This window comes from Gigantopelta aegis, chromosome 8 (assembly GCF_016097555.1).
Source record: "Gigantopelta aegis isolate Gae_Host chromosome 8, Gae_host_genome, whole genome shotgun sequence".
NCBI lineage: Eukaryota > Metazoa > Mollusca > Gastropoda > Neomphalida > Peltospiridae > Gigantopelta > Gigantopelta aegis.
In genome coordinates, this window is record NC_054706.1 from 13,121,387 (window position 1) to 13,136,658 (window position 15,272).

At 35.4% G+C, this 15,272-nt stretch overlaps 1 protein-coding gene across 1 annotated transcript in view; it reads right to left on the reverse strand.

Moving 5' to 3' along the window:
* Positions 1-3,053: 3,053 nt before the first annotated feature.
* LOC121380245 (thioredoxin domain-containing protein 11-like) overlaps positions 3,054-15,272 on the reverse strand; it is an 84,329-nt gene continuing 72,110 nt past the window's right edge. Inside the window, exon 14 of the mRNA XM_041509074.1 lies at positions 3,054-5,191. Coding sequence (XP_041365008.1) covers positions 4,759-5,191 — 433 coding nt within the window. The 3' untranslated portion in view covers positions 3,054-4,758. The remainder of the gene's footprint in view (positions 5,192-15,272) is intronic.

Sequence of the window (15,272 nt, forward strand, 5' to 3'; positions counted from 1 at the left end):
CTTTATACAATAAAAGATGTTAATGTCTCCTGGTAAAGTCAAAAAGTCATGATTCTTTAAAATATAAAAAAAATAGTAATAAAAATGGTGGAAATACCTACTTCATTTCAAATGTTTGCTTTAAATACAATGCACAGTTGGTTCTGCCACACACCAAATTTGCTAACTGCAAATTTTATGAAATTATTTTAATTTGGGGGGGGGGGGGGGAGCAAATTGTGTAATAATTAATATTTTGTTGTAAAATAACTTTAGGTTTTGCATTTTTGCGAACATTTGGTGAAATTTTCTGATCTAATTATTAGAGAACAATGGACTGCTCTCCTATTTCCAACACAGGTGGCCTGAGCATGGATCAAAAGCTATGTCTAGATGAAAAATAAACATTATTAAACTTCTACCATATATTAATAATTTGTTAAAGATGTTCATGATTTGTTAATGCATGGAGAGAGAGAGAGAGAGAGAGAGAGAGAGAGAGAGAGAGAGAGAGAGAGAGAGAGAGAGAGAGAGAGAGAGACAGAGAGAGAGATAGCAACAAATTTCATAATTTTTCATACTCCTAATTTATGTTGATGAGATATATGTAATATATAATATTACACTCTATAATGAAAAAAAAAATTCACATTGCATAATAAATAACATTTTTTCTTATGTATCTGGCTAGAAACATATTAAAATCAAACATTAAGTAACTATATTCACACAAACTTTTAACACACAGATAAAAACTATTAATCTGAAAGAAATCATATCTTAACCATCCCAATGACCATTAATAAATAGATGCATAGAGCCATCATATGAAAGGTCATCTGGTAATGGGATTAACATCGACTTTGCTCAGATCTATCAAGACAAAGAGCGTGGTAAGATCTGACACCAATAAGATTGGCCTCATGGGAAATAAATATTTACACATGATTCATTTGAAGAAAATGATTGGTAACCCCCCCCTCCCCCCCAAAAAACCCCCACTGTTCTTTGGAACCAAAATAGAAAGAAAGAAATGTTTTATTTAACGACACACTCAACACATTTTATTTATGGTTATATGGCATCAGACATATGGTTAAGGACCACACAGATTTTGAGAGGAAACCCGCTGTCGCCACTACATGGGCTACTCTTCCGATTAGCAGCACGGGATCTTTTATTTGCACTTCCCACAGGCAGGATAGCACAAACCATGGCCTTTGTTGAACCAGTTATGGATCACTGGTCGGTGCAAGTGGTTTACACCTACCCATTGAGCCTTGCGGAGCACTCACTCAGGGTTTGGAGTCGGTATCTGGATTAAAAATCCCATGCCTCGACTGGGATCCGAACCCAGTACCTACCAGCCTGTAGACCGATGGCCTACCACGACGCCGGTCTTGGAACCAAAATGTACATGTATTCAAATAAAAGAAACAAACACCATTATTATGTGAATAGAATGGTCATAAATTAAGAGGTTTTTTTTTGTTTAGTTTTTTTGTTGTAAAACACAAAAAAGGGCTAATTAATTTTGTCTTCACCTTGTTAAGCAATAAAGGAATGAGTTTTTTTTAATGTCATTCACAGGGGTCGAAATACTGCCATTCTGACCAGATTTTTTTACCTGTTGTATTGTCGAATTGGCAGTTATGTTTACATTCACAGCTTAGTTTGAGTCAATCACATTTGGCCCGGCAGATTTTGTCTGTATAGCTAGCCGAACCAAATGTCTGCAGGAATTTCATTCAATTTCGACCCTTGCTTGAGCACATTTTAAACAACAGTTATTAAATCTCTAACATGTTATTACTGTAACACTTGGTCTAGAGTGAAAGAAAGTTAAAAGTTTGTTTTATTTAACAACACCACTAAAGCACATTGATTTATTAATCGATGTCAAATGGTAATTTTGACATATAGTCTTAGAGAGGAAACCTGCTACATTTTTCCATTAGTAGCAAGATCTTTTATATGCACAATCCCAAAGACAGGATAGCACATACCACGGCCTTTGTAATACCAGTCATGGTGCACTGGCTAGGACGAGAAATATAGGCCATTGTGACCACCAACGGGGATCGATCCTATATCGACAGCACATCAGACTAAACTCTTTACAACTGATCTACGTCCCGCCCCCTGAGTGAAAGAAAGAAACCTGCTGCACAACATAGGTTACGCCCACTGACTAGCAGCAAGTGCTCTTTTTGTAAGCACTTTCTTAAAGATAGGACAGGGCGGGACATAGCCCAGTGTTAAAGCACTCGCCTGTTGCACAGTGGGATTGATCCCCATCAGTGGGCCCATGCATGCATTGGGCTATTTCTCATTCATGCCAGTGCCCCACGACTGGTATATCAAAGGCCATGGTATAGGTGCTATCCTGTCTGTGGAATGGTGCATATAAAAGACCCCTTGTTCCTAATGTAAAAATGTAGCGGGTTTCCTCTCTATGATTATGTCAGAATTACCAAATGTTTGATATCCAAAAGCCGATGATTAACAAATCAATGTGCTTTAGTGGTGACATTAAACAAAAGAAACCAGTGTTATTATTTGATAATAAGGAAATGACTTGTAATTAATGACAAGAAAATATGCAATTCATGACAAAACAAGACTACCGGTGAGGTACATGATACGCCCGTCAGGAGTTTGATGGAAAACCATATGATGTTCAGAATATAGACAAATTATTTGATTTATTTGTATCACAGAGATCAATTGTATGTGACACACCACCATCCTAAGTTGTTCATATATGTGAGGTTTGATGGTCCTGTATGCATCTGTATGCAAGATATGGTCCAGACAAGGATTTACTGTTATGTGCAGTAAACCATGAAAAGTAGGTCACAGTGACCTAGTAATAGTATGCGACACACCGCCATCCCAAGTTGTCCCTAAATATGAGGTTTGATGGTCCTGTATGCATCTGTATGCACGATATGATCCGGACAAGGATTTACTGTTATGTGCAGTAGACCATGAAAAGCAGGTCACAGTGACCTAGTAATAGTATGCCACACCGCCATCCCATGTTGTTCCTACATGTGAGGTTTGATGATCCTGTATGCATCTGTATGTAAGATATGGTCCGGACAAGAAAAAGTTAACAGACAGATGTACGGATGGACGAACAGACAATGCCATACCATAATACGACCCATCATAGATGGGCATATAAAATGACTAGTAATTCATGACAAGTAAATAACTTGTAAATCACAACTCATGACAAGTGACTTCAATTCATGAAAGTGACTTCAATTTATGATATTTACATGACTTGTAATTCACTTCAAAATACTCTTGTTAAAAAGATGCATAAAAAAGAAATAATCATGTAAATATTAAATAAATATGTACAACAGACGTATTTCACTATATACAGATGTGATGTACAGTCCAGTTACACATACAATGTATATTAATCAGTTGAAAAGGAAGGCAAGCAAGTTCAAAACATGAGACCTCAACACAATGATTATTACTGGCCATCAGAAATCAAACATATAGTAACAACACCCCTATTTAACCCTTTCACCCCTAGGCGTTTTCGCTGTGCTAATCTTCGGCTTCTGTTGTAGTTTCCAAAATGGTTTACAGGCCTGAACGAGTTGATGATGCCCATTCCTTCCAGCATAGGGCCTTCTATATCACTTTCCAAGACAGGACAGCACTTACCACATACTTCAGTTGATGTGTAAGTCATGTAGCAGTAAATGGGATGGTCAGAACAGAACTGAATGGATCAATAACACAGCCTATCAATTCAAACAAGTACCCTTGAGCTACATGCAGCTGCCATTTCTAGTTGGAAGGAAGGGACATTTTATTTATTTATTAATATAATTATTATTTTTAGAGCTGTGCTAAAACTGATCACATGGGGCAGGCTGGCTGCACCATAATTATTACTGTATGCCTAGTGTGTCTGCTATATCTTTTTCTCTCCATTCGTTTAAATACAATTTTATTTTGCGGGTGATGGGTACATTAAATTTTTTTAAATCTAAACATTTAATCAGTTCTAGGCGAGCCTTTCCTAATAGGTTTTTCACAAATGTGCATGATTTTATGATACAAAATGAAATGAAAAAGTGGGGTTGAATACAAATTTGAAACACAAAACTTTCTGCAAGTCCATCAGAATACTGCAGATACATGTATATCAGGAATTATTTAGAATCAGTATATCTACAACAATAAGCTTTCAGTAAATACAGGTACCTGTAAGTTCTTCTAGGTTCGACTAGAGATAACAAGAATATATCATAACTAAGCATTATAAATAGTACACCAGAGATGGTGGAAGTCTTGTCCTGATGACAAGATTTTCCCATGCATGCAGTCCCCTTCACCCATTCCCCACCCCCTTCACCCATTCGCCACCCCCTTCCCAGTCAAAGTTCAACCACCAAGGGTCTACGTTTCATATACAATTTCATATTCAACCGTCGTTCTGAGCTGACCCAAATGAAAAATATACCGGAAGTAAAATTCTCGTATGACCTCATGAGCAACGGCAAGATTTTATCATATTTCCCTGCTAGGATTAATGTGTATAATGCTAGCCTCTTGCAACATATATTTTTATGACACATCCAGATGTCGGCCACGTGGGTAATAAACACTGTATTCCACATGAACCGATTCCATCTTGCATAAGCAGGTACGAAAGAAAAATAAATGAATAATTATACAGAATATACACAGCACAGGAACGTATGAATATGACAATAAATAAATAAAGAGTCATGGAAAGACAGTGGGTCAGCTTGCTGGGCTGTCACTTTCTAAATGCTCTCCTCCTCCTTCTTCCAGAAAGTCCTGCAGTGGTAATGGGTCAATTTCTGACTCCAAAAGCTTCAACAACCTGACAACGACGCTTATTTCCTTGCTCATTTCCATCAGTCTTCTGCTGACACTGCGGATGGAGAGCTCCGTGTACTTTCGGCGAGCGGCGGTGCCCGTGTCGACGGTCGACAGCAGATGCATGAGGGTGCCCTGAAGACGTAACCGCCGCTGCTCGAGATCGCGGCGAGAGCTCCTTGCGTAATCGCGGTTCCTGCGAATGCAGGTGACAGAGCAGACGGCCAGTGCAGCCTGCAGACGCAGCTTGTGATTGGAATGCTGGAGGACAAACCGGATTAGATTAGGAAGTGACATTTCAACGCTCCTGGGAAACACAATGCTGTCAGCTTTTCTGAAAAAGAAAATAGAAGAAAGTGAAAAAAAAGAAAAAAAAGAGAAAGATGTATATACATCATTAGGAACAAACAATTTCATTGATTTATTTGTCCCTTGGCAAATCATTTGATTGGTTAGTCAATTCTTTTAGGGATAATTTGTTGTTGTTTTTCACTTATTAAAACAATTTGATTGAGTGTTTGATTTTGATTTTTTTAAATATCCTACTCAGATCAAATTCCAAATGAGCTGTAGCTTGAAAAAACAAGGTTTGTGTAATGATGGACACAGGGTTGAAAATTAGCAGACGCCCAGTCGCTCATGGCGATCTTTATTGGCTAAGGGCGACTAAGAATTTTACAAAGGTAGTCCATTGGGCGACCATCGATTTTAGGGTCTGGTGAGTATACTACCAGTTGAAAAAGAAATGCACTGACACTGAATCGAATGTGACAAAACACATCACGTCTCTGCTGGCAGCAGAAGATTCAAATTATAGAACATGCTCTAGATTTCGACAGCACCTGACTGACCAGTCTAAGCTCTAGATTTCGATAGCACCTGACTGACCAGTCTAAGCTCTAGATTTTGACAGCACATGACTGATCAGTCTCAGCTCTAATTTCGCCAGCGCCTGACTGACCAGTCTAAGCTCTAGATTTCGACAGCACCTGACTGACCAGTCTCAGTTCTAGATTTCGACAGCACCTGACTGACCAGTCTAAGCTCTAGATTTCGACAGCGCCTGACTGACCAGTCTAAGCTCTAGATTTCGACAGCACCTGACTGACCAGTCTAAGCTCTAGATTTCGACAGCACCTGACTGACCAGTCTAAGCTCTAGATTTCGACAGCACCTGACTGACCAGTCTCAGTTCTAGATTTCGACAGCACCTGACTGACCAGTCTAAGCTCTAGATTTCGACAGCACCTGACTGACCAGTCTAAGCTCTAGATTTCGACAGCACCTGAATGACCAGTCTCAGCCTCAACTTCTGCAATTTTGGCCCGAGGCTTTCTAAACATAAAACTCACAACGTAGTGCAGACACTGCATGCATTTTAAAAAAACAAAATTTGAAGTCGTTGGCTTTTTTAAATGGACTGTATCTAGTAGACCTTTTTTTACATTATTCCATGTTATGGTAAAAATGAATCATATTTAATTAGCTTATATTATTCTAGGACAAAATCAAAATCTATCTGTAGTTTTAAATCACATTAATTAATGACTAAAAAAAACTGTATAGGATACAGGTTTTAAGGCAATTAATGGAACATACAAAATAATCAGAATGAACAAACTGCAATACGTCGAATGGGCCTTTGTGATTTTTGTCATGGGCTACATCCCTAGGGATGAAAAATTAATGATCGTATTGCAGGACTCACAGCTTTCTATGTGTATCCACCCATTTTGTGACCCTACCCCCATTTCCATGAGTGTTATATTTTTACAGAATTGCTAAAGGGTGACTATATTAAAATCAATGTAAAATCAATGTAAACTAGAATGGGGCTCAGATCAGTCTACTTTATTGGGTATCAACTTTTCAGTAAATTTAGACTGAATTATTGAACTAAACTATGAATCGAAAATAATAGAAATGGAAAAGTTAACCAAAATATGGTCAGTTAGAAAGCTTACTGTTTTAGGAAGGATAACTGTTCTAAAAAGTTTAATAATTCTTAAAATAATACACCTATTTATAGTTTTACCTAACCCAAGTGAGCCACTAATCAAATATTTAAATACATTATTCTTTAAATTTATTTGGCACAATGGTATTGAAAAGTTAGCACGCAGTTTAATAACTCAAAACTATAAAGATGGCGGAATTAAAATGATAAACGTAACTAATTACATTATAGCACTTAAAAATGCATGGATTCGATGAATGATTATTAATAACCCAAAGTGGACTAATCTCTTTAAATCTATTACAGGTATGTCTATACTCGATTTAATTATACATGGCGACTATTTCATTACTTTTAAACTTGAACAAATACTAAACAAATTTTGGAGAGATACATTACACAGCTGGTTACAGATACAACAAAAACAACAACCACATAATATAGATGACATTTTGGGTATTAATATTTGGTACAACAGTAAAATATGTATAGATAAAAAAAAAAAATTACATAAAAAATATCTTAAAACTGGTATCATATTTATAGGTGATCTATTGAATGAACAAGGAGACTTCATAAAATACGCAGATTTCATAGCAAAATATCACATACCTACACATTGTTTGCAATATGCTTCATTAATAAATGCTATTACATCCTTTATACATAACTTAAACAACTTAAATGATGATATTTTTACATCATTAAAAAATCCCATTTTCCCATTTAAACTAAGCATGTTGTTAAACGACAAAAGTGGCTGCAAACATATATACGATATACTAAATACTAACATAATAATATCAAAAGGGTTTATATATAATATACAGGAATGGGAAACATTTTATACTCTCCCTTTCCATATAGCGTGAAAGATACATCCTTAGCATGGTTTCAATATAGAATTCTGCACAGAATCCTGGCGACTAACAAATTCTTACATGCGATTCATTATATTGATTCTAATGCTTGAAGCTTTTGTAGCAATTATCCAGAAAGACTAATACATTTATTTTTTAAGTGTGAAAAAGTTCATAATTTATGGAAAGAAGTAAAATCATGGATTTTATGTAAAACAGGAAATGATCATATTTGGTATAACTAATAACAAAAACAGTAGCTTCATAAATTGGTTAACTATAAATATCAAGTATTATATCTACAGTATGAAAATACAGAATTAAAAAAAAAAATATAAATAGCGTTAAAAATATGTTAAAAACTAAATTTGATATCGAAAAATATATTCTTTTTAAAAATTGTAGCTATGAAACTTTCCATAAAAAATGGAATCCTTGGTTTGACCTTTTTATTGAATGAAACTTAACAATACCACTTTTTACCAACAGAAAAAAGCAGAAATTTAGCGTATCTCGAAATATATTTTGTCCCAGGCAAACCTTCTTAATTGTTTTAGACAATACTGCCTTCTTTCAATGTTTTTTCTTCTCTTCCATACACAACATATTTCTTACCCTTCCAAGCACTCTTTTTTTCCATCCTCTTTTACTATTCTGTTTTGATTTTAAGTTAAAATACATCTTATACATTATCCCTATACGTGTGAAATAATAATACAGTAGTAGTAATATGGTAATGATGGTAGTGGTGATGATAATAGTAGTAATGATACATGTACTATTTTCTATTGCAAATTAATTTAATTTTCCTTTCCTTCAATCTTTCAGTCTTCTTTCTTTCTCTCATTCCTTCTCTTTATTTCTATTATTTCTAGCTTCTCTGTTAACCCCATAAAACTATGAACTATGTTTTATATGTATCTATGTCCATTATTACTGTTTGATTAATGTGCTATATACATATATATATATATATATGTACAATGTTTAACATATTATCCGATTGTGAAGTAGCGATACCAGGGCCCCAACCCTGGCACTACTATATTTGTTTTTTGGGGTCAATAAACTTTATTAAAAAAAAAAATCAATGTAAAATATTTATCATGGCATTTAGGAATACAAAACTTGGGAGGATTGGGAGTTAATGGATTGGAGAATTCAGGTGTGTTACCAATATTGAAATCCTTTGAGGATTAGGGTCTCATATAACACTTTTTCTGTAACGTTACAAAATACAATTCACAGTGTTTTATTTTTCAGCAGAAATTTAACAAAGTTTAGGCACAGCACCTCAAATATTCTTTTTGAAGGATCATATTGCAGCAGAAGCTTGTTTTGACATCTAGTTAAATTTATATCCTATATATAAAGTTTTCTTGAAAGCGGTTTTGTGTAACGACCCTTTTGATAATGCTATCCCTTTTCTCAAAAGCAGTATTTCAAAGGAATTGTTAACAGGATAACTAAATAAAAACATCATACAATATTTATTAAGATATACATGGCAAACCTAAATGTAGACGAATTAATGGGATATAAATCTGAAAAATAGAAGCAACAATGACATCATAAGAAGGTTAGGGTCTCACATAACACTTTTTGTTTAATGTTAGGTAATGCAATTTTGCTATTTTACAACAGTAATTCCAGTTGAAGCTTAGGTTTACACTTTTTCAGGGCTTTAATGTATCTGAATGTTTGTTGGACTCAAAAGCATTATTTAGGTCTTCCATAAAGCATTTGTTAAGCTATTTGCTGATGAAGTTATTAACATGAGCATTAATTCATATGGCTTTACAAAAAAAATAAAATATTACATATTAATACAAATTTTATTATTTTCTAATATAAACCCATTCCTGTTCCTGTTAACTTAAAATGTACTTTGATCACATATTTTTTGTTACATGCAGGTAATAATAAGATTATTGTTTAAAACCATATTGTTGTACAAGACAGTCAAAACAATAAATCAGTTGGAAATGCATACATTGCCTTGATATATTAAAAATGTCATGATAAAGATGGATGCATATTTTGCAGATATCAAACTTTCTGTGCTACATTGCCATCACTGTTTTCAACCTGGTTGTCACAGTCTTCAATTACCGACATTATACCAGTCTATATAGATGCTATATATAGTGTATTCTTCTGTTTCTGGGGCAGGATGTAGCCCAGTGGTACAGCACTCGCTTGATGCGTGGTCGGTCTGGGATTGATCCCCGTCGGTGGACCCATTGGGCTATTTCTCGTTCCAGCCAGTACTCCACAACTGGTGTAACAAAGGCCGTATGTACTATCCTGTCTGTGGGATAGTGCATATAAAAGATCCCTTGCTGCTAATCGAAAAGAGTAGCCCATCTGCAACAAGGTCCATGATGGAGGTACCAATGAAAGTTAAAGGATATCTGGGAATTGTACCTTGTGTCAGCTCAGTGATGCACTCAAACAGTGATTGATCTTCAATTCATTTTCCTGGCACAAATGGCTAATGTTTCTGCTTTTCATATTCTGATTTTGTCATGATATTTATTGTTATATATAGTCACTCACCCTTGAAGGTTGCATAAACATTGTTCTTCATCAAGTCAAAAGCAGTATCCACTGAAACTGCCTATACAGTATGGATATTCTCAGCAAATGCATTCAATCAACATTGAATGAGGCTGACTACCAGTACTATGGAATATATTCATAATCCCTTTAAACGTTTAGCTTTGAAAACCTTTTGTGATGACACATTGATGTTCTGCTGTATCTTTTTAGCACCAGAATTTAGCGTTAACTCTGTTGTGACCTCTGGAGTCCGGGCATCTTTGTTTACGTTAACTTAGTGGTTTTTTGGAATGCATCCACAAATATTGTTGTCAGACATCTGATAAAAAAAAATGTTGCCAATCTGAAAGGCTTCAAACATATCAGGGTGTTCAATTGGAAGATGGGTTTTATGCTTAATAAGTTGGTGTGTATTTGCCATAATACAGCTTGTCAAAGCAGAGCACCGCGGAATCACTAACTTAATAGCCCAAAAGTGCAAATTTCAGATGAGATGCTCATAGAAGGCTAAGCAATGCATCTATGTAACTGTGAGGTATTAAAAATGCTGAACAAACTTCATTTCTGTGGAACAGACATTTGAATAAATCTTTCCAGAGATTGTTTAACTAAGCTAAAACTTGGCAAACTGTTAGGCTGTCAAATTCCATTTGGCGCAAGTCTTTAACTATGCTTGGTCTTTTCTTTGGTTCGCTTTTTGCCCAAATAGTAAACTGACCATTCTAGTCTCATACGACTTTTAGAGCTTCATAATATACTTGTACATGGTTATACATCTTAACTTTCAAGGACTCAACTAATTTCGTCTTCAGCAATCCTATAACCCTATACCTATGTACAAGCCTTGAAATCACCATCATATGATGCCTATATAGCATTAAAAATGATTCCATTCTTAAAATAATAATAATAATAATATAGCCATCGTTATGCCTTTGGAAAGTGATTGATTCATCAGTACGGCAATGGTTTGTAAAGGTAGTTTTATTGTGATATATGCTCTGGTTCACAACTGCAGATATAATAGTCGGCTCGGAACATGATGTATTGATAGTATGCAGATATCTTTGAGATGATTCATATTGAATTCTCTGGTACTCATACTGAATTTGGTCCAACTTTGGATTTTCCATTCATCTGTGTTTGTCTGCCTTGCTAGACGTCAAATGAGGTTATCTGTTTTCAAGCAACTTTAGCTAAATGTTTGGGGTTTTGCTTTATCATCGGTACAATCCATTATCAGTGACTGTGGCCCAACACATGCACCAGAAACATAAAATTTCAAATATTTGCTCCACCAGTGAATGCCACCTCCAGTCTAAGAATGTTGTCTAAAGCTAGATTCGTCTGTATTAAGCTAAATGGTGGTTGACACATACTGAAGTGCTAACTCGTGGTAGCCTCTAGTTTCAGGAGACATAAAGCTCTGTCATTTGTCTTCAGCAGGGAGTATGTTATTTTCAATGTCTGGAATAGTTCAACACAATCATGAAGGTAGTAAGGCATTAATATTAAATTTTATGAAACGTATACAGCTGAATCACTTACCAGTGTATTAATGCAATTAATAAATAGGTAAACTTGAATATAATAGAAATGTTGTTTTGATTTCTTAAGTTGTGGAGTCAACAGTATGCCTATTTGGGTGTGGTCAAGTTATAATATGTTAATATCTTCCATGGACTCTGTATAAAGATACAATTTTAAACAATAATACTTCTGTAGTCATGGTTATATTACAAAGATAACAATAAATACATTATCAATATGGGCTGTAAATCAATAACGTAGACTTTTAATAAGTTTAGTCTAATGAGAGATCATTTTAATGGCTTCTCACCAACATATAACGTCAAATTCACTTTAAATGCTGGACCTAAGTAGTATTTAGCAGCCTAATATGGATTTGTGTGCAATACAATTCCTGAAACAGAACATTTGAGGATGTTACCCTAAACTTCAAGTGAAATTACTGTTGAGAAATGGTGGAAATTGTATTATATGTAATATAAAACAAAAGTGTTACTTGAGACCCTAACCCTACAGGGATTACACGATTGCTTCTATTTCTGAAAATCATATTCCACTAACATGTTTTTCTCTTATTTTTGTCTCGCCCATCCTAATAAATATTTGTTGTTTTATTTAGTCACTGTTAAATATTGCTGTTGAGTAAATAGGGGTAGGGTTATAAAATGTGTAATTTTATAGCAAATCTTGCAACAAAACTTTATTTATAGGATGTAAATAATAAATGGATGTCCAAATGAGCTTCTATTATAATTAGAACATTTAAAGATAATATTTGAGGTGCTGGGCCTAACTTTATGTTAAATTTCTAGTGAAAAATAAAACTGTGTGAATTGTATTTTGTAACGTTACAGAAAAAGTTATACGAGACCCTAATCCTAAAAGGATTTCAATATTTGTAATATATCTGAATTCTCCAGTCCATTGTTTCCCAATCCTCCAAATTGTGTATTCCTAAGTGCCCTGAGAAATATTTTACAATATTTTTAATATAGTCACCCTTTAGCAATTCTGTAAATATAATATAGCTGTTGAGGAAATAGGTGTTGGTTATAAAATGTGTAATTACACAGCAAATCCTACACCAAAACCTTATTTATAGGATGTAAATAATAACTGGATGTCCAAATGAGCTTATGTTGTAATTAGAACATTTAGAGAGAATATTTCGGGTGCTGAGCCTAAACTTTATGTTAAATTTCTACTGACAAATAAAACTGTGTGAATTGTATTTTGTAACTTTGCAGAAAAAGTGTTATATGAGACCCTAATCCTCAATGGATTTCAATATTGGTAATATATCTAAATTCTCCAGTCAATTATCTCCCAATCCTCCAAGTTTTGTATTCCTAAATGCCGTGACAAATATTTTACAATGCTTTTCATATAGTCACCGTTTAGCAATTCTGTAAAAATATAACTGTCATGAAAATGGGGGTAGGGTCACAAAATGGGTAGATACACACAGAAAGCTGTGAGTCCTGCAATGCGATCATTAATTTTCCATTCCTAGGAATGTAGGCCGTGACAAAAATCACTATGAGCATTTGTCCCCCAGATGGTACCGACCGACCCCTCTGGCTCATGGACTAATTAAGAGTAGTTTATTAACGTGGAGTTCTACAATGCCAGTGAAGCTGTATACAGGTACCTTACAGGTAGCTGTTCTAGCATTTTGTTTTCACCCCTGTATTAAAATGAGATTTAATTGGTATAATTTAATGGTAATTTGTAAAGAAACTTTTTTTTATATTTATACTGGATTTCCTTCTGGTGGTTTTTAAATTGTAATTTGAGTTGGCATGAGTTTAAAACTTAAAAAATATGGTTTTATATGAAGTTTAACTTTATTCATTATGAAGTTAAATACCAATTCATCGGTTTCCTTTTGACGCAAACAGACTATGTACATGATTATTATTCAACGAAGAACATTGTACATGTAGTTTTCATTTTGGATGTGCAGTTAAATTAAAGGGCTATTTGAATTTGAGAAGGGCCAGTAAGATGTTTCGTCAACTGGCCCTGCTGGTGACCATTGTTTTCATGTTAATGTTCAACCCTGTGTATATGCATTAACACACTGCTTATTCAGCAACTAATAGTACTAGCTATTTTAAGCCTCTGGATTTCATAGCAACGATAATTTTCGGTAGTTGGTCAGTAGCATGTTGGCAAAATCATGTAACCAAATGAATGAATGAATGCTTAATGACACTCCAGCATGGAAATACATCGATTATTGGGTGTTAACAAAACAAAAACTTGTTTTTGATGGGTTCTGGTGATCATAGGGCACAAAACTGAAATTGTGTTGCCCACAAGATTTAAAAAATAAATAAATAAATTCTGGAGTCTACTGTCTAACATAACTATATTGCTACATCTGAAAATTAAATATTAAACCCATCATTTGTATTACTCCCAACAATATTAGGACGGGACGTAGCCCAATTAAGTGCTCGCTCAATGCTTAGTCAGTGTTCCCTTGCTACTAATGGAAAAAATGTAGCAGGGTTTCGTCTCTAAAGACTAATGGGGGCAGGATGTAGCTCAGTGGTACAGCGCTCGCTCAATGCGTGGTCGGTGGGCCCATTGGGCTATTTCTCGTTCCAGCCAGTGCACCACGACTGGTATATCAAAGGCCATGGTATGTGCTACCCTGTTTGTGGGATGGAGCATATAAAAGATTCCTTTCTGCTTATCGAAAAGAGTAGCACTGACCAGCATCTTCAACCCAGTCGCACTTGTATATATCACAGCAATCTGACAAGATAAGAAATCTCCAAATTCAGCACTGACCAGCATCTTCAACCCAGTCACACATGTATATATCACAGCAATCTGACTAGATAAGAAATCTCCAAATTCAGCACTGACCAGCATCTTCAACCCAGTCGCACTTGTATATATCACAGCAATCTGACAAGACAAGAAATCTCCAAATTCAGCACTGACCAGCATCTTCGCACTTGTATATATCACAGCAATCTGACTAGATAAGAAATCTCCAAATTCAGCACTGACCAGCATCTTCAACCCAGTCACACTTGTATATATCACAGCAATCTGACTAGATAAGAAATCTCCAAATTCAGCACTAACCAGCATCTTCAACCCAGTCGCACTTGTATATATCACAGCAATCTGACAAGATAAGAAATCTCCAAATTCAGCACTGACCAGCATCTTTAACCCAGTCGCACTTGTATATATCACAGCAATCTGACTAGATAAGAAATCTCCAAATTCAGCACTGACCAGCATCCTCAACCCAGTCACACTTGTATATATCACAGCAATCTGACTAGATAAGAAATCTCCAAATTCAGCACTGACCAGCATCTTCAACCCAGTCGCACTTGTATATATCACAGCAATCTGACTAGATAAGAAATCTCCAAATTCAGCACTGACCAGCATCTTCGCACTTGTATATATCACAGCAATCTGACTAGATAAGAAATCTCCAAATTCAGCACTGACCAGCATCTTCAACCCAGTCG